The 22,926-nt window shown below is 43.3% G+C and overlaps 1 protein-coding gene across 7 annotated transcripts in view; it reads right to left on the reverse strand.

Annotated features, from left to right (window-relative positions):
• IRAG2 (inositol 1,4,5-triphosphate receptor associated 2) overlaps positions 1–22,926 on the reverse strand; it is a 36,967-nt gene that overhangs the window by 1,027 nt on the left and 13,014 nt on the right. For 2 of the 7 annotated variants that reach the window (XM_086885107.1, XM_086885105.1), the window contains exons 15-39: positions 22,383–22,496; positions 22,036–22,137; positions 19,202–19,365; positions 17,646–17,760; positions 17,047–17,209; positions 15,226–15,287; positions 14,225–14,290; positions 13,351–13,459; positions 12,055–12,202; positions 11,195–11,276; positions 7,662–7,708; positions 7,517–7,578; positions 7,318–7,428; positions 5,795–5,877; positions 5,601–5,673; positions 4,823–4,877; positions 4,712–4,739; positions 4,018–4,158; positions 3,484–3,618; positions 2,594–2,741; positions 1,677–1,720; positions 996–1,073; positions 823–887; positions 286–387; positions 48–152 (exon numbers count right to left, since the gene is read on the reverse strand). In XM_086885107.1, the coding sequence (XP_086741233.1) occupies positions 48–152; positions 286–387; positions 823–887; positions 996–1,073; positions 1,677–1,720; positions 2,594–2,741; positions 3,484–3,618; positions 4,018–4,158; positions 4,712–4,739; positions 4,823–4,877; positions 5,601–5,673; positions 5,795–5,877; positions 7,318–7,428; positions 7,517–7,578; positions 7,662–7,708; positions 11,195–11,276; positions 12,055–12,202; positions 13,351–13,459; positions 14,225–14,290; positions 15,226–15,287; positions 17,047–17,209; positions 17,646–17,760; positions 19,202–19,365; positions 22,036–22,137; positions 22,383–22,496 (2,402 nt within the window). Of the gene's footprint in view, positions 1–47; positions 153–285; positions 388–822; positions 888–995; positions 1,074–1,676; positions 1,721–2,593; positions 2,742–3,483; positions 3,619–4,017; positions 4,159–4,711; positions 4,740–4,822; positions 4,878–5,600; positions 5,674–5,794; positions 5,878–7,317; positions 7,429–7,516; positions 7,579–7,661; positions 7,709–11,194; positions 11,277–12,054; positions 12,203–13,350; positions 13,460–14,224; positions 14,291–14,612; positions 14,668–15,225; positions 15,288–17,046; positions 17,210–17,645; positions 17,761–19,201; positions 19,366–22,035; positions 22,138–22,382; positions 22,497–22,926 lie in introns of those variants that run through there. The other 5 variants (XM_086885108.1, XM_086885106.1, XM_086885110.1 and 2 more) reach the window with 4 other exon arrangements.

A 22,926-nucleotide genomic window follows, 5' to 3' on the forward strand; every position in this document is an offset into this window, starting at 1 on the left:
CCATGTGCACCTCCCAAACATGGCTTTAACCAGTGAAATAAACTTACATTGACTCCAGGGTCCATTTGGGTGGGTATTTTCCTTTTTCAGAGACACTTTCCTTCCTAGGTAGTTGTCCCTGTACTTCAGCAGGTGACTCCAACTGCTCATTTCTGTAAACAAGAATCAACAGTTCCGAAGCCTTACTAAATTCACAAAAGCTTGGCTTTATAGCCCAGGTGGTGAATTAAAAGCTCTTTAAAAACCAAACCAGCACACCTGGGAGGAGGCTTCTGCTGAACTTACTTGGTTTCAAAATGCTCCTCCTCATACTCTGCCCAGGAATAGGTGCTGAGGAACCTCTGCAGTGAAGGACGCTTCTCGTTCTGCTTCACCCCTAGCCTGCCCCTGCCAAGTGTTAAACAAATTTGCCTGATTTTCCCCAGCAGATAAAGAGCAGGGAATCAAATTTAGCAGCAGCCTAGTCATTTGGTTGACCTCAGACAAATAAACCACAAATTAAATTGCTTGAAATTAGGATCATTTAAAAAAAACAACAAACAAATGAAACCAAACTAAACTGCAGATCCATCCACTGTAGATATTTAGATTTCACATTTTAGTTCTAAAGCAAGAAAGTTGAAGGATTTTTTTTTAAGCTATCAATGCTCAGTAAGTAAAAAAGGTGAGCTCATAAGGCTCATTTGCCTATTATAGCATATAAAACTAACACAAAAGGTGTAGCCTAAACATTATTATACCCCAAGATGCTTCATACTTTCTTACTACAGGCAGAGTCAACAAGTATTCCCCCCATTCAAAGACAAGCCCAGGTGACTTTACCAACTGCTTGATCTCCTGCTGAACCTGTCACTTCGTTCATCCCCATTGGATTCATGGAACTGGGCCTGGAGGAGAAATTTGCCACATTTACTGCACTGGCATTCTGATGCAGAAACCCAGCCAGTTTTGGGGAGGTGAAACACCTCAACATCCCTCCAGCAGCCCCTACTTACCAGTGGTACCCCAATTCCTGCATTCCCAGCACTCCTGGGCACTGTTGCAATGCTAACTCTCCGCAGGGCTGATGAGGGCTATACAAATGAGAGGCATTACTGGCTCTTAGCAAGGCACAGCTGGGTTACCCACTGAGCACACAAAATACTATCTGCTTTGCACAAACTACATTAAAAAAAAAGATGCTGAGACTTAGCTTGAAGTAACACACAAAGGATCCAATCTCAAGTGCAGATCAAGTCAGTTTTGAAACAGCATCTTTCCACAATAAATTCTTTCTGCCCACTTGAGTGAGGCTGGCTGCACAGCTTCCAGCAAAATACCAAAATGGAATGTAACTAATTCCCCATACCTCACTCACAGGAATTCCTGCTTTCAGTTTGAACTGCTCCCATCTCATATTTTTGTCCTAAACACTCCTTTAACTCCAAGGGAACCATGCACGAACAATATTTCTTAACCAGTGAATGAGAGCCCAACCATTTCACCTTCAGCTTCTAAGGGGGACCACTTAGAGGGTTGGTGGGGTGTCTGAAAAGTAGATTCTCATGTTTGATGGCACCAGCACATATTTGTGACAGAAAAGCAACCAGTCAAGCATGCAGCAGAACACCAGCACATAAAGCAAAGAAAACCACACACACTTAAAACAATTTGAAATTTCATGTAAGGACCATTACCTTAAAGTTAAAAGGACTTGGTAGCTTCTTATTTGTAGATTCATCTGTGAAGAGATCAAACATCAGAGCTTTACAGGAGGAGTTTGCTGCTAATAGGAGTGAAGTGAGTTTAATTTGCAGTCTAAGGTCTGACTTTCTGAAGAGTTTAAGCAAAGCACTCTCAGAAGGCAGAAATGAGATCTCAGGAAAAAGCCTCCTATTTCATTAAATAAGTTCATAACATTCACACATCACCTATCCTCTGCAAGCATCATCTTCCATCATTATCACCAAATATATTCTATTATTGAGACAGTGTCCTGTTACAGGACTGTCTGTCACAGTCAGGATTGTGATTCAAAAGGTTCTTGCAAGGATTTTATGGTGTTCCCTTTTGGTGTTTAAAAAACACATCCTATTTTTCAGAAGAATTTAATACTTTTCTGGCAAAGCCACAAATGCACAGCACCGGCTGCAAACCTGGCTGCTTAGAAGGGGAAATAGAGGCTCCCTGCACTTTTGGGATTTGCAATTCCCATGCAGAAAAGGGCAGGGTGCATCTGTAGAGAGCAGCCAAAGCTCAGCTACCTACAAATAGCTACTGTGAACAAGCACCCAAATTTACTGCTCACAAGGAATAAGATTATCACCAACACATGCCATGCACTTTGCTGAAAGCCAGAATATCCCTGTGTACTTGAAGTGGTCCCACACACAAATCCTGAAATCCATGACAGTTTAGGCACAAGTTTAATTTCAGAGAGCTGCCTTTAATAGTGTTAATAAATTGCTATTCCCCCCGCTTTTTTTTAGAAGAGGGGATAAAACAATAATATAATTCTGTCACCTAAGATGTGGAGGTTTTATATGACTATTCTGCAGCTATAAGGGCCTGTCTGGCAGGTGCTAGCAAAGGAAAAGAGGCTTTTCCTGGTTACCTCTGTCTCCAAGGGAGCTGAAGGACCTCTCGTTCTGGAGCAGGACCTGCTTGAGCTCCTCAAGTTCCGCGTGTTCTTTGGCATACATGCGCTTCAGGTTCTCCACGTGCTGGATCATCACCTCCACAGCCTTGCTCACCCGGCTCTCCTGAGGGAGCAGGGAAAGCAGCAGCTCTCAGGAACTGCCTCATGTTTGGATATTTCCCCCTCAAGCATCTGGTCTCCTCTGGTATATCCCACTTTTATCCTCCACTTTCAAAGCTTTACTACAACCCCTGTCCTTGCATATGCCACACAGGTTTCATTTCTCTGGGGATCACTCTTGTTGTAAAATAAATAAATCAGTCTTCCATTTTGCAAGCCCTTACAACTCATCATCATCTCTGATGTACAGTCTCAGCTGCCACCATACATTTGCTGGTATTGCCGAGTCATATTTTCATGCTGCTCTGGGGTATTGTACACAGCCACACCTAACATTAGAAAAAAGTACAAAGCCCTGTTCATAGATTTGCTGATAGCTGTAGCTATCTTTCCATAAGGCACAGAACCATCTTTGCAGCATCGAGGCCATTGTTACCACCCTGCTTGGTATTTTGTACATCCCATTGCTGCAAAGTCTTTTTTAGTTTGGTTTTTTCAACCAGAACCTCATTATTTCTCCAGTGGGTTTTTGCACAATTCTAGCTGCTCTCAGTGCCTGGGATTCCTTATAACAACACAGTAAGAAGAGAAGGCCAGGACTAAGCTGTACTGGCCAGTCTACACTACACACACCAGATTCCCAAATCCCATCCAGGACCCTAAAGCCCAGCAAGCAGATATGGCTATCCCTTTGCAGCTGGAAGGTTTCAGCTTTGTACAAAGTACTTTTAGATGGAAAGTGTTACCTGATTAATAGCTCCCAACATCTCTGCTCTGCTGGCAACTCGAGCTGCGTACTGGCTAAGGAACTGCAGGCTTTTCTGCAGCTTCTTAATGATCTCCTGTGCTTGGTTATCTTCTTCACACAAAGGAATTAATGCCTAAGAGCACACATTGGTAAGAATTAACACTGGTGTGAATTAACACAGAATGAAGGTTTGAGCTGATGACTGAGGAGCTGTGTTCAGGCCCACACCAACACCCTCAATCAGTGTAACTTGGATAGAGAGCTCAAGTGGGCAGAGACTGGAACAAAAAAATCAGCTGAAGCAAGGGGCAGATGTTTGTGCAACAGAAAAATTCCCCACTGCCTAAGCACGCGATGCACTTGGATCAAGATTACCCCATGTCATCTCTCATATTTTGACTGCATTGCCCCAGAACTTCATTCATATTTGCTCACCATGTATCCCATGCACACTCTCCCTTTAAAAAGCTGTTTTAAGAGACATTCACATCTGCTTATCCCATCCACTCTACTAGCCCCGGACAATACTGACCTCTAACATCTTCACAGCATTTGCGATCTCCTTTTTCAAGTTTTCTTCAGCCAGGTCTCGGGACCTCTCTTCGAGCTTCACTCTCTTGTCCAAGGTAAACAAGTCACACTTAAAACCTAAAGACAGCCTCAGAAATTCAGCCTGTTGTGGGAGGAGAAAATATTTCAGAGGAATGCAAGTGATGCAGAAGTTTAAGGAGATTTGGACACTGACATGACGTTTGGGACTATACCCTGTGACCAAAGTTTAGGAGAGATACAGAAGAATAAGTGAACATGACCCACTTCCTTTAAGCAGGTCTTCCCATCTGTAGTGATGGAGGATGTAAGAATGTTCTGCAGCCAAAAGAGGTGACATCCTGGCAGCACACTGTGCCATCTGTGCCTTTTGACAAAACTGTTTTAAATCCTCACATTCTGCCTGGGAGGAGGTCACAGCTATGCTCCTTCAAGCTTGCAAACAAATGTCACAGTAGTGACAAGTCTTTGTTCAGTTTTACAGATTTCCACCTTTCTCCATCCCATCTCTTGAAAAAAATTTCCATTAGGCTTGGAAAAAGATTTCAGAACTAACCTACAGAAATACATCCAGTTTAAGCTGGATCATTCTTCTGTGTAGGAGGAGATATTAATCAGGGTTTATCTACAATATCTGTTATCTGAAATACTTCAGGATATAAGCAGTTGAGACTTACCTCCACTTCCTTCTCATTTGAGGAGTCACTGTAGGAGAAGAAAAAGAACCATGGAACAGACTGGCTTTAAATTCATACCTGCAGGTAATCACTGAAAGTCAAAATACTTACAGCTCATTTTGCTTGGTTTTATCTCCTTTAATACCACCTGCAGTGGGTGAACTCGCTGAGAAGAGACCAAAAAAACCAACATTTTCAGACCAAAGTGCAAAAACAGCCTCCCCAAAACAACTTGTGAGAGTCTTCCAAGTTTCCACAGATGCCCCTGTTTTCCAGTGTTCAGCTCTTGCCACTGAAAATAACTCATATGCATCAGGTTCTATTCATTGTGAGGCACCACAGCACTGCCACTTGTACAAAGCCCCAAAAGTCAGTTGTTCAGGGAACTTCAGCTGGCACCTTATTAGCAAGAAATGGTTAACTGCAGGTTTGGGCTTCAGGATGTTATATGATTCACTACCTCACCAGCTTTTAGTGATTTCCAAAGGCAAAAGAGGAGGCAATTTGAAAAGCAGAGAAGTCTAAGGAGAAACAACATCCTGCTCCCCTTATATCATGGATAGCACAGAGATGCTTCTTTTACAAATCTTTGGGGAGAGCAGAAGTGCCAGAATTCTTTCAAATATCCCAACTCCTTTGCAGCTAACAACATTCCTCCTGTCTAGAGGAATGTGGAGCTGGTTAGATCAGTATATGCAGAAGTCAGAGCTGCAGATTTTGCATGACACCACTGTTCTTCTCTTCATTTTGATCTCCAGCTACCAAACCCTAAAATGAAAGCCTCTGATCATGCTTGGTGTGGGACAGGCAGCTCTTTGCACCTCTCGACTTTGGTCTGGTTTCAGCTTGTGCTTCAGTAATATGAAGGTGTTCAGCAAAGCCCCCTTACCTTTCCTGCCTGGAACCACAGCTGGTGCTTCCTCACTCCTCTCTTTATTATTTTTCTTTTCCTGGTCCACCTCCTAAAGGCACATCAGAGCAGTTACAGGAAGGGAGCAGCCACACCACCCCTGGAGGAGTCTGTCTCCTCTGTCACTGCTCAGCCAAACCAGCTGGGCTTGTCACTGTCACCAGCACTCTTACCAGGTCTTGCTTCAAAACATTTTGAAGCACAGGCTTGTGTTCTTCCATCACCAGGCAGGATTCCTTCTTGATCTGACTTGGTCCTGTGGAGAAACATTCCCAAATCCAAAGGTAACAATCAGTAAAACACACCAAGCTTCCAACACCTGCCATTTTAGCCATGGGCCAACTGGACTAAAAAATCCCACATCAAATACTATGAAAGATCACTGAGAAAAAGAGGAGGCAGCAAAGAACACTATTAAAGACACATAGGAAGAAATGTGATTATAACTATGACTGGAAAAAATCCCCATAAGAAATGTTATACATCTGCAGCTGAGAATAGAGAATATAATGTACTTCCTGTAGTTGAAGATGAAAGTCATAGTAATATTCCCTTGGATAAATTAATTTTATTATTTTGCTACCAGCATAGATACTTTTTTGTTATGCTTGCTGTTTAAAAAGGAAGCTTTTAATTAATATTTATACCTTTAAGAACATCTATAATGTTTTCTTTTCTCCTCTGTTTATGCAGTTACACATCTGTGTCCCAAAGAAATGGCACGGGGAAAAACAAAAAAAGAAAACAAAACTCTAGAAAAACTCCAGCTTCAGGTTTGAAGCCTGCAAAGGGAAGTTTATAAGTTCTAATTTTAGGAAACACTTTCCTTTCAGAGATGTGCATCAGGCAGATGTATTCTCAGACTTTAAAGCTATTTGGACTTTTTAAAATTTGTTCTGTGTATCTGCTTCCTCTTAGCCAAAGGCACCTGGACCACATATGAAAATTAATAGTAGAAGGAAAATTAGTAGAAAGAAAATGCTTTTAAATGAAGGGACACAATTTCAGCAAGGTAGTATTGAGGACAGAAACAAAACCAAACAACAAAGTACAACTCTATATGGAGGTAAAGATTTAAAAAAAAAATTACAAACAAGCACACACAGGTATTCTGTGCTGCTTACTCTGATCAGCTTTACAAAAACCACTTAAGTACAGTGTGTACGCTTGTTCCAGTTTTGGTTTGGTTTTATAGTTTTTCAGTAGAAGAAAATCATCAGATCTGGTGGCTGTTTAAGGCTCTAGCAAAGACCAAACAATACACAAATGCCCCTATCCCCATGTCTCCTCTTGACCTATCCCAGCTTCTTGCACAACAGCCTTGAAAGAGAAGAAAGTGTTTAGTGGCACTGTCAAACTAAATAACTGTATATACCCATAAAAACATGTTTTCTGTTGTCAAAAATTGTCTGGGATTTTGTACCCACTCAGTGTTTTGCCAGCTGAGCAAGCCCCAAGATCTCACTGAGTTGTTTCATGCTCCCTGCCTGCAGTGCTGTGGTAAAGTGGTTAAAAAATTTTATTCCTACTCAGCTTCAGGGGGGCTTGAGAGGACTGGATGGGGGGGAAGCGTGAAAATACTTTCAAAAATAGAAATTCTCATGTTGTTGCTCTTACTCAGCTTCCTCACTTCAAAGATGTGCTGGAAGCAATTTCCTCAGTGTGTGAGTGCCAGGCAGTGCAGCAGCCACTGTACCTGACACAGGAGCAGCTGGGCCCTTATCGCCATTTGTCTCCTTTGCCACAGAAGAATCTTCCCCTCTCTCATGTAAGGCTTTGGATGATCTTTCCTCCATAGCAAGGCAGGCTGGAACATCAAACAGCAGAAAACAAAGCTTTTATTGCTCAATAAACACAGACTTGAGCATATCCAGTGCCCCAAATTAAGGACTCACCCGGTACTGGTGCTGTGCTTGCCTCGGATGCAAAAGCTTCTTGGGCTGATGTTAAGTGATCGCTGCCAAAACAAAACTCTTTCAGATACTCATCTACATGATACAGGTCTTGATAAAGGCTTTTAAATCTTTCACAAGATCTGACCTGGATGGGATCAGAGTGGCTTGTGGTGTTGACTCCCCACAGTCAATCTTCAGAGAGAGAAAAAAGAGTATCAGAGTGATAACTTCCAGAGTAAAACTTGCATGTCAAAACTATAACTTTCCCAGCTGTGCCTAAACCACTCCAGCAGTGAAGAACTGGCTGGTAACTGCACTAGTCTAAAGCCTCACCAGGAATGTCATATTCAAATATGTGTTTTGGTTCCTGACTCCATGGTTTGTTCCTAATGCATATTTTCAATCACCAACAAACATGTTAGTACACCACCATTGTTCCATCTTAGCCTTGCACCAGGAGAGATCCGTTTTCAAGGTCTGAAGCTCAAAACCTACAAATGAGGTGCACAGAGCTTCACTTGGCTGTAGGGATCAGACTCACTGGGTAAATGGAAGTGTTAAATAGGCACAGCATGAGCAAGCAGGTGGTTCAGAACACAGAAAACCAGTGTGCTGTGTTGTACATCTTACTGACTGCCTTTGAAGGGATCCAGTTTTACAATATTACATATAACAATTACCCAGCCCCTTCAGAGGCCTCAAGCCTCGCTGGTGTACAAACTGCAGAGGAACAAAGCAATTAAAAGCTAGCAGTTTTGCTCATGTTCCTCTAGCTGCCACAGTGCGGTTTTGGACCCGAGTCTTATCACATCACAGACAAAACCAATATCCTCTTGAGGTTTTTAATTTCTAGGGAGGTACTATATGTGCAACATCCCTCTTCCTCATTTCACCCTGGAAAGCTCCAGCTCACTCATTCAGTTGTTAGGTTGGTCTGTCTTTATGGATGAAAGGACAGGGTTATATACTATAATACTGATGAGGTTTGAAGGGTTAAGTTGGTAATGACTTGTGCTGAATTACAACCACTGTTGAAGAAAAGTGCTGAATAGAAAATAAAAACAGCCCAAAGCCGCTCTTCTCTCCAAGCAGAGGAGGAATGAAGCCAGACAGCTCCCTATACAGCAAGCACCCAAGAGCACTGTTGAAGTGTTTGTGGAGAAACAACAGAAAAACCACATCAGCAAGCAATTGCCAGTATTCTGGTATCTTTCCTACCCCCTCAAATGCCCTCAGAGGACACAGGAAACCCAGCAAATGAGAACAGGAGGTATTCAAGGGCCTTAGTCACTTCCAAGAGTGACCAACTGCTCCCAGTGCCAGGAAGTGCCTTTTCCCTCCTCCCTGCCCTGTTGGAGCTGGGCTGCTCTTGCACAGCCCTGCCCCAGCCAGGTGGATGCTTCCTCTAATGCAAATTCAGACTATTTTTATTATTATTATTTGAATTCTGACATAAACTCGAGGAAGTGCAGCAATGCATTTGCCTTGTCCAAGACATTGGGTCTGAACCAGGAGTACTGGGGAGGGAGAATAATATCATGTTGGAAAGAAAAGAAATCTTACGGGTTTTTAAAACTAACACACAGCATCCAAGAAAACAGAAAAGCCCTCACATCACCTAGAACTGACTGAAATTATACATTATGCCACATGATCTGTCCCTGCCCAGATGGGCACATGGTCTGTGATTTCTGTTTGCAATGAAGGAAAACCCTCAATTCAGTTTTTAAAAACCCTAAGCTGGCTACCAGGCTACACCCCCATGGATTCCACATAAAGGGGAAAAAAAAACAAACAAACCCAATAAAAGAGAAACACCACCTTCTAGATTTCTTAATAAAATAAAATCACAGTGGTTTGCATTGGAAGGGACTTTAAAGATCAAAGTTCCAACCAACCAGTGGAAGGGATGCCTGCCACTATCCCAGGTTGCTCAGGCAACATCCTGGCCTGGCCTTGGACACTGCCAAGGATGGGGCAGCCACAGCTTCTCTGGGCAACCTGTGCCAGGGCCTCACCACCCTCATAGTAAAATCTGTTTGCACAAGGCATCAGAGAATGGTACAGTCCTTTTAAGAGAAAGAACAGCCAAAGAGGATCCTGAAGCACATCCCTAGTCACTTTTCCCACCTCCATCCCACTGATTAGCATAATAATGCAAGGGTTCTCTATCTCAGCCCACAAATTCTGGACACGGTCTAATCTAACTCCTCCCAAACTATGATTAACATTTGAAAGACCTGTCTGGTTTTCAGACTGTAGTATGACTTCCACATTTATAAATCCAAACAAGAGCAAAAAGCCCAAGCTTCATTTGGCTTTCACAAGTGCTCCTGTATTAAGTAGCCCCTGAACTTCTATGGTGACAATGATTTGACACAAATAACTTGAGTTACTGACATGCTGACCTGCTCAAATACATCTGCAACTGCAGTGTGATTAAACTCCAAAGAAAACTAGGGAGACCTTTTCTACTGAAAAAGGATATTCAAATTTTCCTACATGCCAGTGTTTAGAACAGATACTGGACACAGCCCATTTGCCTTTTCTCTGGAGCAAGCCTTAAACATTTTCATTTTTCCCCTTCAAAACACACATGTGCAAAGCTTATACTAAAAAGTGATAGCAAGAATAGAAAATGACATTTTTGAGCCCAGCTGGAATTACAGAAAGCCCAAGAAAGCACAGATGTTTCACACACCTTTGCACAGCTGTGACTTTCCAGAAGGACTGGATAAAGTAGGACCCCTCAAGGGGATCCTCTTTTAAGGGCACTTAGTAGGAGCAGCACAAGCTGGGAGTTCACCTGCTCTACCCCAGTGTGCTGAAACAACAGAGAGTGCCCAGCACTATTACTTTCTACCCTCACTGCACTTTCTGCTTTGATTTACCACTACAACCAGACCATGCTGTACTCACAGATACCACACACCCTCACCCTGAGGCTGGCTGCTCTTTAGTCCCAAAGGTTCACAGAAGCCACTGACCAATACTCTTCCACCATCCCCACCAATACTGGAGTTTGTAGAGCTCATTATAAGCCCTGTGTGGTGGAGCTGAGGTCTAGGTTTTAATAGTGAGGACTGAGGCACAGCTTAGGTGTGCTGAGCTGCAGTTTCTCTTGCTGTTGCCATGAGAAAACTGCAGCTCAATCTGTAGGTGCAGGACTCGGGGCAGCAGTGAAGGCATAGCTGAGTACACCAGCTGAAGGAAAGCTCCCCTACAGCAAAGATAGCATTTTTCAGTTGTTACATAGTGCCTGTGGGAGAAAGTGCAAAGCACGGCAGTACACCCAAATGAAGCATCCTGTGGCTCCTTGCAGGTGGAGAAAGAGCAAAAACACTCAATTCTTCCACAGCAGAGCCAACTGTTACTGCAAAACCAGCACTGTCTCTAGCCTTGAAACCCCATTTATAACACTCCACAGCTAAAAGCATGACCCAGTTGCACGTGACATCAAGACGTTTAGTTTTATAACCAAGGTATTGCAGAAACATGTCCAAACAGAAGGGAACACCACCCCCCACCCCCCCCAGTGCCCTGCCAGCTGATGTCAGCTCCATCCACTGTGGAGCAGTGCTGATTTATAGCTGAGCCATCTGGACCTGGGTCTGAGCAAGGCACAAAATGCTTGAGCCTGTTCAAAACCACATCTCAGGCATCAGAGCCAGCACTCACCTCGGCAAGTGAAGAGTCCATCATTGTAATGGAAACAGGAAGGTCTGCATCAGTGTAGTCATCAGCAGAGCATACTTTCCACCTGGCAACACAGGCTTTATTTGCATATTGCCCAAACCACAGAGAGATAGAGCACCCATTTTCCTTAAGCACATAACAACTGAAGTCATCACTCTCTGTGCAGTCAGTCAGCTGGTCTCTCAGGGAAAGACAAAATTCATCACCAACTTCAATCCCTCCTCCCCCGAACAGCCAGAACCACCATCAGTCCTTTTCCCAACCTCCTCCACACTACACAATTCTACAGAAAACCAGTGGCAAAAAGCTTTGAGAGCTGCTGAGTCTCTTGCTGCAGACTGCCTGCTTTTGCACCTTCAGGAATATCCTTAGCTTTTAAAATATTCACCACAGTTCACTCCAGCTTTCCTAATCTCAAGAAGTTTAATTTCTGTTTTAAAGATCTAAGGAGGCAGCTTGATAGGCAAGGACCTCAGAATTCCTGCTCTAAGCTCTGCAAAAAACAAAAGTCACTCCTCAAAGTCAATAGGATTTTGGCATTTAATGGGAATGCCAATTATAAGTTAAACATGGAAAATAGATAAGAATGCCTAATTCATGTCTCATAGCATGAAATAGAAACCCCATAACTGCATTTTAGCTGTCTGCAAGCAGCTCCACTAAAGAGTTTTGGTAGCTGTGAACAGAAGCAAAGTGTTGCCCTGGAACACCATGAGCTGATCACCAGGTGTTCAGTACACCCTCTAAGGGAGGCTCCTGCAGCTGAACCCAGCACATGGAATCTGATAGACCCTGTTGACTCCTCCCCCCTCCACCCCAGAAAGGCTATTCTGCCACCTTACCAGCATTCTCCTGATGTCACATCTGAGCTGGACACGTGTCCCACATCACACCTCTCCAAGGTGCAGCTGCCAGAGCTCTGCCTGCAAGGCCGGTCCCAGCTGTTCCCAGGAGGATTATTTGGGCAGGAGGTCTCCAAGGTCAGAGCATCTGTTAAAGAAGGACAAGCATGAAGAGAAGTGGTCCTTGGCAAAGCTGGATTTAGTTACAAGTCAATTTTTTTGGCTAACTAAAATAATCAAGAAGTAGACCAACCAAGCAGAGATTTTAAATAGGGCAACTTCTGTTTTGGTAGGAAAGGGTTTGGTTGTGTGGCCTCCATTTGCTCTGTAGATGGAGAGTTTGTCAGACTGAAACCCTCCCAGAGTAGCAGAATGCTCTGAAGAGCACATGCAGCAAAGAAAGATTCACTTCTGTTCACATCTATATGGCCTGGAATTACACTTGAACATTTGTAGTCTGTGTGAGAAGAGCCTCTGTGTGGGACCAGCTCACTTCTGGGAGAAATGCTTGTGTGTGGAATCCCAAATGCACCAGCACCCTGCAGCTCTGCAATGCACAGCTATCAGTGGCAGCTTTTAGTCCTTGTAAGGCTTGAGAGATGCAGGGAAGTTCCAGCAACTCAGAAAGAAAGCAACAAATACAATCTGTTGGAAAAGGTGGGGCGGTTCAGCCTGGAGAAGAACAGGCTGACTGGACACTGGCACAGGTTGCCCAGAGCAGCTGTGGCTGTCCCATCCCTGGCAGTGTCCAAGGCCAGGCTGGACAGGGCTTGGAGCAACCTGGGACAGTGACAGGTGTCCCTGCCCATGGCAGGGGGATGAAATTAGCTGATCTTTAAGGTCCCTTCCAACCCAAACCATCCTCTTACACTATGATTTTATTCTCAGTAGCCCTGTTACTGTTTAAGTTGTTAAACCAGGACTGCCCACAGCTCAGCAGCCAAGGAGCAGGACATCTCAGGGTGTGCCCGAGAGGCACATTCCCTCAGAGGGAATGGGAAGAACAGGACTCATGCCCTCTGGATCCAGACTGACAAGCACCCTGTCAGGAATATACTTGGATGTATTATTTATACCAATAGCTCCTTAAGATCTTGGGAACTGTCTGTCACCTTGCCTTTCACTTCAAACACTGTAATCATGGTTCAGATTCCTGGATTACATGCAGAAATAGGTTAAAGCCCACAACATATTTTCCACACTCTAGCGGCACACTCAGCACTATTGGGACTGACCTGTCAACTCCTTCTGTATTTCAGGTGAATGACAAATGCCCAACACACTACCAGGTCTTACCTAGCAGAGGGGAGCTGTGCCAGTGTGAAACACTTGAAGGCAGCACCCAGGGAAAGCCAGAGTACAAGGTGGGTCTTTCACTCCATGGTCGTTTGGAGCAATGGATCTGCTAATTGAAAAAATAAGAAGTGCTGTTGTTCCACCACACTGAATACATTAATGCCACCAACTCCCCCTCTCCCCAGGCATCTGCATAATATAACACCAACAGTTACACAAATACATCTTCCGTGGCTTTTTTGTCTCAAAGAGATCATATCTTTAATGGGCAGAACAGTTACAGGAAGAGGCAGGATAATTACACCTGCAACAAAATATGTTTGTTCAAGCAAGGTCTGGAAATAAATCATACAAAACCATGCAAGATGAGCCTGAGAGGAGAACCAAAGAAGCCACTCAAACCCTGTGAAGGGGGTAAAAAAAAAATAAAAAAAATTCCAAACCACACTCGCCAAGAGGAGTCATCTGAAGACAGCATTTGAGAAAACTTCTGAAGCAACATGCATGCAGTTTATTTGACCTAATGTTGATTAAACAATGGAAAATTCAAAAGAAATTGGAAGAAGTACCATCTTCAGACTGATGCTTCTCTAAAAGGAATTTATCACACATCTGTGTTGTGCTTCAAAGGCAGTGGGAACCTGGCTTTGCAATAAGGTTTAGAATATGCTTTTGTATGCATGTAAACACCTGCCTGCACATTCACAGACACTGATCTCAAAGTATTTTTAGTGAGTGTTTAACTTAGCAAAGTTTCTCACAACGCAAGTTATTTATTTCCTTGTAGTGATGAAGAAAATAACCCCCACCCAAAAAATCCCAACATCCCATTTTAACAGTGATGATCAGCAATGATCACAGCAAGCACACTTACCTTCCCTTCTACGTGTTCAGCTGATGTGGGCAGCAAAGCATAGTCAGAATCTAACTCTGCACAGCACTGTTGTAATAAAGAGAGAGAGTTCAAGGCAGGCACGGAAGGGAAAAAAAAAAAGATAAAAGGAGAAGGAGCACTGCTACTGATTCTGAGCAAAATGCAACTTCATCTTTCAAACTGAACTACTTGCAGCTATGAGTTGCAAAACTGCAACTGCAGTTATTTCCTATTGCCACTTTCAGCCTTAATTCTGCAGACTCTCATATACAAATATAAGTTTTATTCATGTGCAGCTGGCCCAGTTTTGACTCTGCTCCTCTGATGTCCCTGTCACAGCCTAGGAATTCAGGATTCCATTCAGGACCTTCTGTTTGCTGTTAAATACCTTGCTGGTCTGTTAAATCCAGAGTGCTTGGATCCTGAGCTATAGCATTCCTTACTAGAGCCAGCTGGGAAAAAAGTCCCTCCACAATGTTTCCCCCTCCACCCCCTCCCAAAGTTGAAGCAAGTAATTTTATTCAAAGCAAAGCACCCCAGAGTTATGTAATTTCCAATGTATTTCTCCACAGAGGGCCACAAAGTTAGTAACTGTTTCACTGCCTATTCCAGGGTCTGGATCCTGAAAAAATCTTCCATTATGAGATTTTAAGCATTTTGTTGTTTTTTTTCCAAGCCTGTCTGCAGAAGTAAGGGCTGGCTGTGGGACAAAAATCACACCAATGCATCAGGGAAGGTTTCCTGCAGCCCCTTTTAATACAATCAAGAATTGCTCACACTGAAGACCAACACCACTCCTGCAAGTCCTGACACATTTTTCCTCAGGAGGCTGAGTAAGGAAAATAATGTGCAGATTTGTACCTACAGCTTCTGTACATGCTAGAAAAGAAGACACCAGGTACTGCCAAATTGTTTGCAGATGGTCTCAGCTGTGTTGTCCTTCCACCAGAGCCCCTCCTGTGCAAGCCCACCTTTCCTGCTCCCAGCAAAGGGCACCATACCTGGCACAGCAATTCACAGAGTCGCCTCTGCAGCAGTTCCCATCTCAGGGCATTAGCAGTTGCTATGAAGAGACATTTACAAGTCTAACAGGGTTCCTTAAAACTTGATAAGCAGTCCATTTTACAGTATCTCTAACTACTCCTTATCAGAATTTATTGCAGTTTGCATTAGTCTGGTTAAGCCTGCAAAAAAATTTTTCACAGGGAAGAGAAAACACTGGACACCTTCACCTGCAAATCACAAGCAATGCTTCCCCACATCGCTAGTGTTAGGGATGCCACAGTTCCCTGTGGAAACAGATCCCTCATGGCTTAGGGGAAGAGAAGCATTTGGCCTTTCCACCTGACATCCTGTACAGAAGTTATAAAGTCCATGGGCTTTGTACTTAGAAGCATTTTCCCCTCTTACCATGTAGGTGGGAAGAAGTAGGGGATTGGAATGGGTAGGTGGGGAGGAGACCACAGCCCAGCCCTTCAGTCAGAAGAGGCACCAGACCTGTCTGACTTTTTGCAGGAACCAATATAAAACATTTTTATTCATCTTTCCTTCAGTGCCAGCAGTATTTGTCAGCCCTGTTCTTCACAATGCTTTGCAACTTCTCTATGCATATGCCAGTTAATTTATCTACAAAAAATATTTCTGCAAAGTAACTGGAGTAATTTAAAGCCAAGGTCTTAGTCATTTTCAGGGTGGTGGGGGGTTGGTTTTTGGTTTGTTATTTTGTCACAGTGGCACCAAATCAATCTCACATATCTGGGGTTCTCTCTCGATCTACTCAAGCTCACTTTACAGAAGAACTCCATCTATTCAGAGCTGGAAAGTGACAAACTATTTCCACTGTTGTGCTTCTTGCTAAGAGCGAAATAAAGCAGCTGTACAGTTTGAGGGAAAGCAACATGAGCACACACACTGACAGTACCAAAACACTGGTCAGAGGGGGGCCAAGCACATTTTGGGGCTGTTCCTGCCATATCAGTGCAAAGTTGTGCCTTAGAGCTAAAGCCAAGGGTCACAGGGAATTTCTCCTGCAAGATAAACAGTGGTTTCACATGGAGTTGTTTGCAATGCACACATATATGTTCAGCACATATGGTAAGTGCACTCCTGAGGCCAAAATATTCAGAGGGCTTAGATCAGTCAAATCCTTCTTAAGAAAGGGATCGGACTCCAGGGCTAGGAAAGAAAAAGCCACATGTTCTGGACTCAGACCTCAGCATAATTTAACTGCCCAGGTTATTGAGGTGCTGATGTCGGGAAGTGAGTGAGAAAGAGGCAGTAAGAAGTTTCCATGGCTCTGTGGCAGAAGTTGCATGTGTACAAGGCAGTGACAGTATTGCTTTCCACTAAAAGAGAGCAGCCTAACACCACACAGATATTCAAAAACAGAGCAAATACAAGCAGCAAATAGAACATAGAATGTACAAAAATCAAGCCTACATACTTCAGGAAGCTTAAGAAAGAGGAATGGCTTTGTTTGGGATAAGGTGGGGAACAGCACTTTTGGTAAAGGAGTACCTGTGCCACACGTGGAGTTTTAATCCCCCCTCCTAGGACTGGGGGTTTTGTTAAGAGCTTCTGAAGCTTTGATGGATCCCAACACCCACTCCTTGGGATCCCACCTGCTGCTCAGATGGTGGCAGATCTCTTCAAGCAGAAGGAAAAAAAAAAGAGAGAAAAATCCCAAAACAGCAAGCAAGGATCCACAGAACATTTTACTGGATGACCTGCAGATCAACCCTTTCTTCCCTTGATGTAACTAAATCCTAAACTACTTGCCCATGCAAAACATGAATGCTGGCACATTGCCAAAAGTTACTCACTTTTGTGGTCTTCCACCTTCTTCTGAAGCAACTGGCAAGTGCTTGCTAAAGCTGCAATCACATCCCTGAGATTCTGCTGCTCAGAAATGGCTTCCTCCAACTTGCTCTTCAAGGATGCTGCTTCCTCACAAGCAGAGTGAAATGCTTCAACTTGATCCTCTGCCTAAGCACAAAACAATATTTAGGGAAAAAAGAAAGGAATAAAAAAAACAAAAATAAAATAAAGCAGCCTGGCTAGCACAAGGAGCTTCTACAGTTCATGCAAATGAAACCAAGCTGCATCTGTTCTTTCTCAGGAAGTGATAAAGCTCCCTCTGAACTTCTGCATTTTTACGTTGGGGTGGACTGTGTATGGAAGCTATTTTTGGGCCCTTTTTTTTCTCTTTTTTTTGAAGCCACCACAAATATGCGATGCTGCCTCTTTCATCAGCAAACTGTTGTCACCACCCCCTCAAATTTTACTTCCTCTGCTGGTTCCACTTTTGCAGGGAGGCACACCATTCTGAACACGTCTCCCTTCCCCAAGGGCAGCCATGCATTGGACACAGCCCTGGGCATCTCCTGGTTCCCTGCACAGAGGGAACTGGGCTGCCTCTTACGTGCTTGCTGGCATCCTCCAGTTGCTTGGTGGCTTTTTGCAGCTCTAAACGTAGGATTTCTGCCTGGCCAGCAGTTTCTTCATGTAGCTGTTTAGCAGTTTCTATCTCGCATTGTCTGTGGGGCGAGAGAGCACAAACCACAGCTCATAGGTGACATTCTGGAGCAGTCTGGCCCAGGAGGTGACACGCTCTGGCTGCTGGGACATGCACCAGAAGTCAGCTGTTTCACACTGCAGCTCCCCAGGATCCAGCAGCCAGGGAATCACACTTTTTGCAGCAGCAGCAGGAAGGGGAGGAAGGCTTCCTGTGATGTTTCTGGGTACCACAGGGAATCACTGTCAAGGAGCAAGAGCTCAGTGGAGCAAGCTTTTGCCATTTGGACAACAGAATGTGTTTCCTCAGGGTTTGGGGGAATAGTGGCAGGAGTGGCACAACTAAGTGGAGTCAGTCATTCTAGAAAAAGATACCCCAGAGCTATTACTGCTTCTTTGGATTGATTTCTTTGTGTTTGAGCAGGAATTTCACTTGACAGCAAGCAGATGCCATCAGAACCAGTGCTAAAAGAGGATGGCTTTCAATGAAACTCTTCCACTGAAGAAACCTTTGCCCATTTCCTCTCTAACTCAATTCAACTTTTTTTTTTTTTTTTTGGGGGGGGGGTTTCATCTCAAACAATTTTGCCACAGAGACAGCTTTAAGAAACCAAGCCATCAGTATTTTTATCAGCTCTCTTCCAGGTGGAGGGAGAGCACGTAGGAGGTGGTTCAGTGGAAGGTAAGTCAGGCAAAAGTGTGGTACAACTGCTCTGCATCAGCTCTCAGGGCTGCCAAGCTCTAGGGACATCCCAGATTCAGGGACGAGGCTTGGAGCAACCTGGTCTAGTGCAAAGTGTCCCTGCCCATGGCAGGGGCTTGGAACTGGATGATCTTTGAGATTCTTTCCAGCCCAGGCCATTTTATGATCCTATTTCTAGGACACAACTCACAGAAGAAGCCATATGTCAAACAATTTTCATTTCCATATTTAAGGACAACGCATTAAAGCTACATCCTTGGGAAACTGAGACATCTTCCCCGAGCCTAGCAACTGTATCCCAAAGCAAAAATACCTGCAGACAGATATCTAAGAGCTCTCCTGCTTCACACAAACCCAGCTGTTTTTTTAATGGCTGCACCTGCTTGGTAGGCAGAGCCCTCGTGCTTTAATTTCTGTCTGTGGTCTCCCTGGTGTTTTCAAAGACACCTCCAAGACTGTACATCAGTCCAGACACAAACCTGAACTCCCACACAGTGTAGACCTTGTGCTAAAACCAGATCCACTCTCCAAAAGAGATCATTTCCTCTGTGAAAAAAAATTCTTGAGAATTCAGTAGACTTTGTGCCACAAAAAACCCACCCCAAAATAAAATACTTAACAGCTAAGCAACCAGAAAGAAAAAAACCCAAACCAAAACAACACCAAATCAAAACAAACAAGCAAAACCCCAAAAACAAACCTAAGCCAAAACTCAACTCCCCCCCCCCCCGCAAAAAACCACACAGGCATTGAAGGGGTACCTAGCAGAGAGCTCTTTCCTTAGATGAAGTAGTTCTGTCTTGGTTCTCCTCAGGTTGCCTGCCACTCGAATAAAATCCTTGTCTAAGGACTCATTGCATTTTTCCAAAAGATGGAGCTTCTGTGTCCAAAGACATCTTTTTTCTCCTAGCTCTTGCTTGAGAGCCTGTGGAATTTTGAAGTTGCCATGTGGTTAGAGGAGGAGCAGAACCAGAGAATGAGCCAGAGCCTTAATTTACATGGTGAGAATTGAGTTCCCTGGCTCCATCAATTAATATTGCCACCTACACCTCACACTATCAGAGGACAGAAAACTCCACCAGCAAGATGCCCAGATACAGCAACAAAAACCATAGCTTGTAAGAGGAAGTTTTATTAAAAGTCATCTTGCAGGAAGCCCTAAAATTGATAATTTAGGCTTCTGTGGCCTTTCCTCAAAGTACAACTGAGTCCATACCAAATTGAGCTTGTATTACAACAAAATAAATTAATCAAGAATCAGTAAAACCATATTTCTGTTTGTCTAGTAGTAGTAGTGAATACTACTGCCTTGTCTTTTTACAAATCATGATGATCTGTCCCAGCAATGATCCCCACCAGAAAGGCTTTTAGATTTACCTCTGGTTTGTAGAAAGGAAAAGGGTAAAAATTAAGTGTTAGGTAACACTGAACGCTCGTATTTCTCTGAACAGTGACTTGCAGTACAAAGTAATGAGAAGAAGAATCCAGTGCTCTCTCTCTGACCTTGCTTAACTGAGCACATGAAAGCATCCCCAGCTTTTAAAGTATGCGTAATGAGAGTCAAACAGAGGTCAGGGAAGAATGAAGTTTATATTCCTGGGATTTTACAGAAATTCTAAGGGGAAAACATCAATCTTACAAATACAGGCCATGTTATCTGCTTGCAAGTTGGAGTTTCATGCTCATAAGTTTCAAATAAAGAAAACCAAACAAAACACATCAAGTATCATGCTTTAAAAAAAGCAAGGAAAAAAAAGCAGGTTTTGCTGATAGGTTTCCTAGGATGATATGGGATGTGACCATGTACAACTGCCCACATCCTGAGGATCTGTTTCTCAGCCAAGGCAGGCAGCACTCACTTGTAGAAATACCATTATTTTAACACTTAAGTGGAATAGGCTAACCAGGGCACACATACCAGTCTTACCTCCCAGTAGAAGGGCGAAAAATTTTTGCTGTCACTATATATACTTAAACATATGTATATATGCACAAAAACATAAGCACACTTCAAGTTGGCTTTATGTCTAATATCCTTTAAAATGCTTTTGAAAATACTGAACCACAGAAAAGCATAATATATTTCACAAGAAATGGTGGGCAAGGCTTCTAGTGACAACTTTCACTGACAAACTATATCTTGGACCATGTGCTTTCTCTGAGGCTGGAAGAAGCTACTTTGAATTATTTTTTTTTTTTTAAGCTACTGGTGTTCAGCTCCATGCACAAAATTTCACACACATCTAACTTGTTCTGTCTAGGTGAAGATAATTTGACATGAAGTCATTTCCTATCCCCTGTAGGACCCTAAAGGGTGGAACCTTTTATTTTTAAAGGATTTTGCTCTTTCTTGATCCTCTGTTAGCTCAATTTCCAAATGCATCATTCTTTAGGAGCCAGAATAGGATTCAATTGCCGCAATCAACTCCAACTCCCACACCCAAAGTTTTTTAGCTTCACATATTTAACATGAATATGATCCCAACCTGAATGTAACTTCACAAGCATTTTTCAGCTCTGACAGCTTTAAAGGAGGAGGTTTTCAGTCAAGATCAAAAAGCTACAGCAATTCATGAGCCAGCAGTTTGCTGGAGTCTACCCAATGTCACATCTGGGTGAAGAGAGCGAGATGATTGCACCTTCTCTTAAGGGGAAGGTTTCAGGATTTACCTGAAGAAAAATTATAAAAAAACAGGCTCCAGGACTGGATGGCTCCCAATGATTGCTCCAGCCCTGCCCAGGAAACATTAGGAGGCCCAGCTACACCATTCTTCAGCATTAAAGGAAAACAGAAGGGCAGTTTTCCACCCAAAGAACCAACATCCTCAAGCAGCACATCCCCTGGTGGCACCTGCTGTCACCCAAGGGAGAGGAATTGAGGGGTTTGACATCCATTAGGGAGCTGGAAAACAGCATTAATGTACATCTTAGGGTTGTTGGAGCATTCCTAGCAACAGATGAGCAGAAAGGAGCAGGTTAGAGAAAAAGTCAGATCCAATAAGACTGAAATTTTATGTAAAAACATAAACCAGAAACTGTGCTGTTATAGGGGAGAGAAGGAGGGACCAAGAGTGTTCAGTTATGTCAGGAGGACATTTTTATCAGTACCTTGAGCAAAAGTCTGTGCTTGCAAGCCTCACTACAGGTATGAGGAACAGGAGAAATACATCATGCAAGATTAAGCTGTAAAACAAGGTTTTGTTGAAATTTTTCCTGTGGAATATATTCAGTAGAAGCAGAACTCTTTGCCTTTCACAACAAAATAATTCTATGGAGGTTTTGATTTGGAAATTTGGTGCCAAAGTCTCCTCTGCTAATTGACCTGCTTCAGCTTTCCTTCAAGCAGAGTTTTAACTAAGGGAGCTCTTGCACAAGACAAGCCAGAAAGAGCACAGCATATAAGTGAATAGCAATCATCCTTTTCCTCCTCAAAAAACCCCAGCAAAAGATCTTTCTCTCCATGCAGCCATCTCTGACCCACAGATGGACTCTGATCTCCAGTAATAAATATACACAGCATGCAGCAGCAAGACATCCACCTGAAGTTCTTCACTGCTCCACCATTTCACTGAATGCTTCAGAGAAAGTTACTCACCAGAACTTTTCTTTCCCATGCTTGTTGCACGTCCTCATCAGGATCTTTTACCCATTCTAATGAAACCATGACAAGCTCCTCTGCTTCAGAGGCTTCCTCTTGCTGAAAAAGAAAATAAATTCCAAAACAACCTCTCCAGCATTTTTAGTGCTCATCTAGAACAAGTCTGCCCAGAATTACCCAGGATATAGTGTTAGAGTAGCTAAGTGATCTTTTTAAACTGTGATCCCCCTCCAATCTCAAAATATTCTTATTTTTCCAAAAGGAGTAAACAATCTGATTATCAATGCTTGATTAAATTGCTGATCAAAGACAACACTCTTATCCATGTAAGCTTTGCCACTGACCAGGTTTTGCATGATAGTCTTGAATTTTTCTCCTGCATATTCAGGCCCCTGAAGCAAAAGCAGCACTTCACGGTCCAGTGTTTCATCCAGGGATGTCCCTTCAGTCCTGATAATCTTTGAAAAGACAGAACAGCCAGCTAGGTTGTTTTGACATCCCCTTATTACAAACCAGCATCAGTGACATTTAGACTTTCCTGAAGTAGTCCTGCTCTGTATTTACCGGAAGGTCAGAGCTACTGAAACTTGAGGCTTGGAAAAGCCTTTTCAAAACCATCACATCAATGAAGATTAAAAAAAAAAAAAAGCAAGCCAGCCAAGCTGCTGAGTGATCCAGTGTAAATATTCATGTCAGGGTAGGCAAGAGGAAGTCAGTAATTAGTTATCTTTATTCAGAGGAGTCTTTACTAAGTGATGAATAAGCAGAGCCCTTGCTTACAGGTGACTCGGTGGAATCGTGTCTCACTGCAGTGTTTGAAGGGCAAACAGTGACTCACTGGGGCTCTGGGAAGCTGTAATATGGGATGATACCTTGACTCTTCAAAGC

The sequence above is a fragment of the Cyanistes caeruleus genome, chromosome 4 (assembly GCF_971803275.1).
Source record: "Cyanistes caeruleus chromosome 4, bCyaCae1.hap1.1, whole genome shotgun sequence".
Taxonomy (NCBI): Eukaryota; Metazoa; Chordata; class Aves; order Passeriformes; family Paridae; genus Cyanistes; species Cyanistes caeruleus.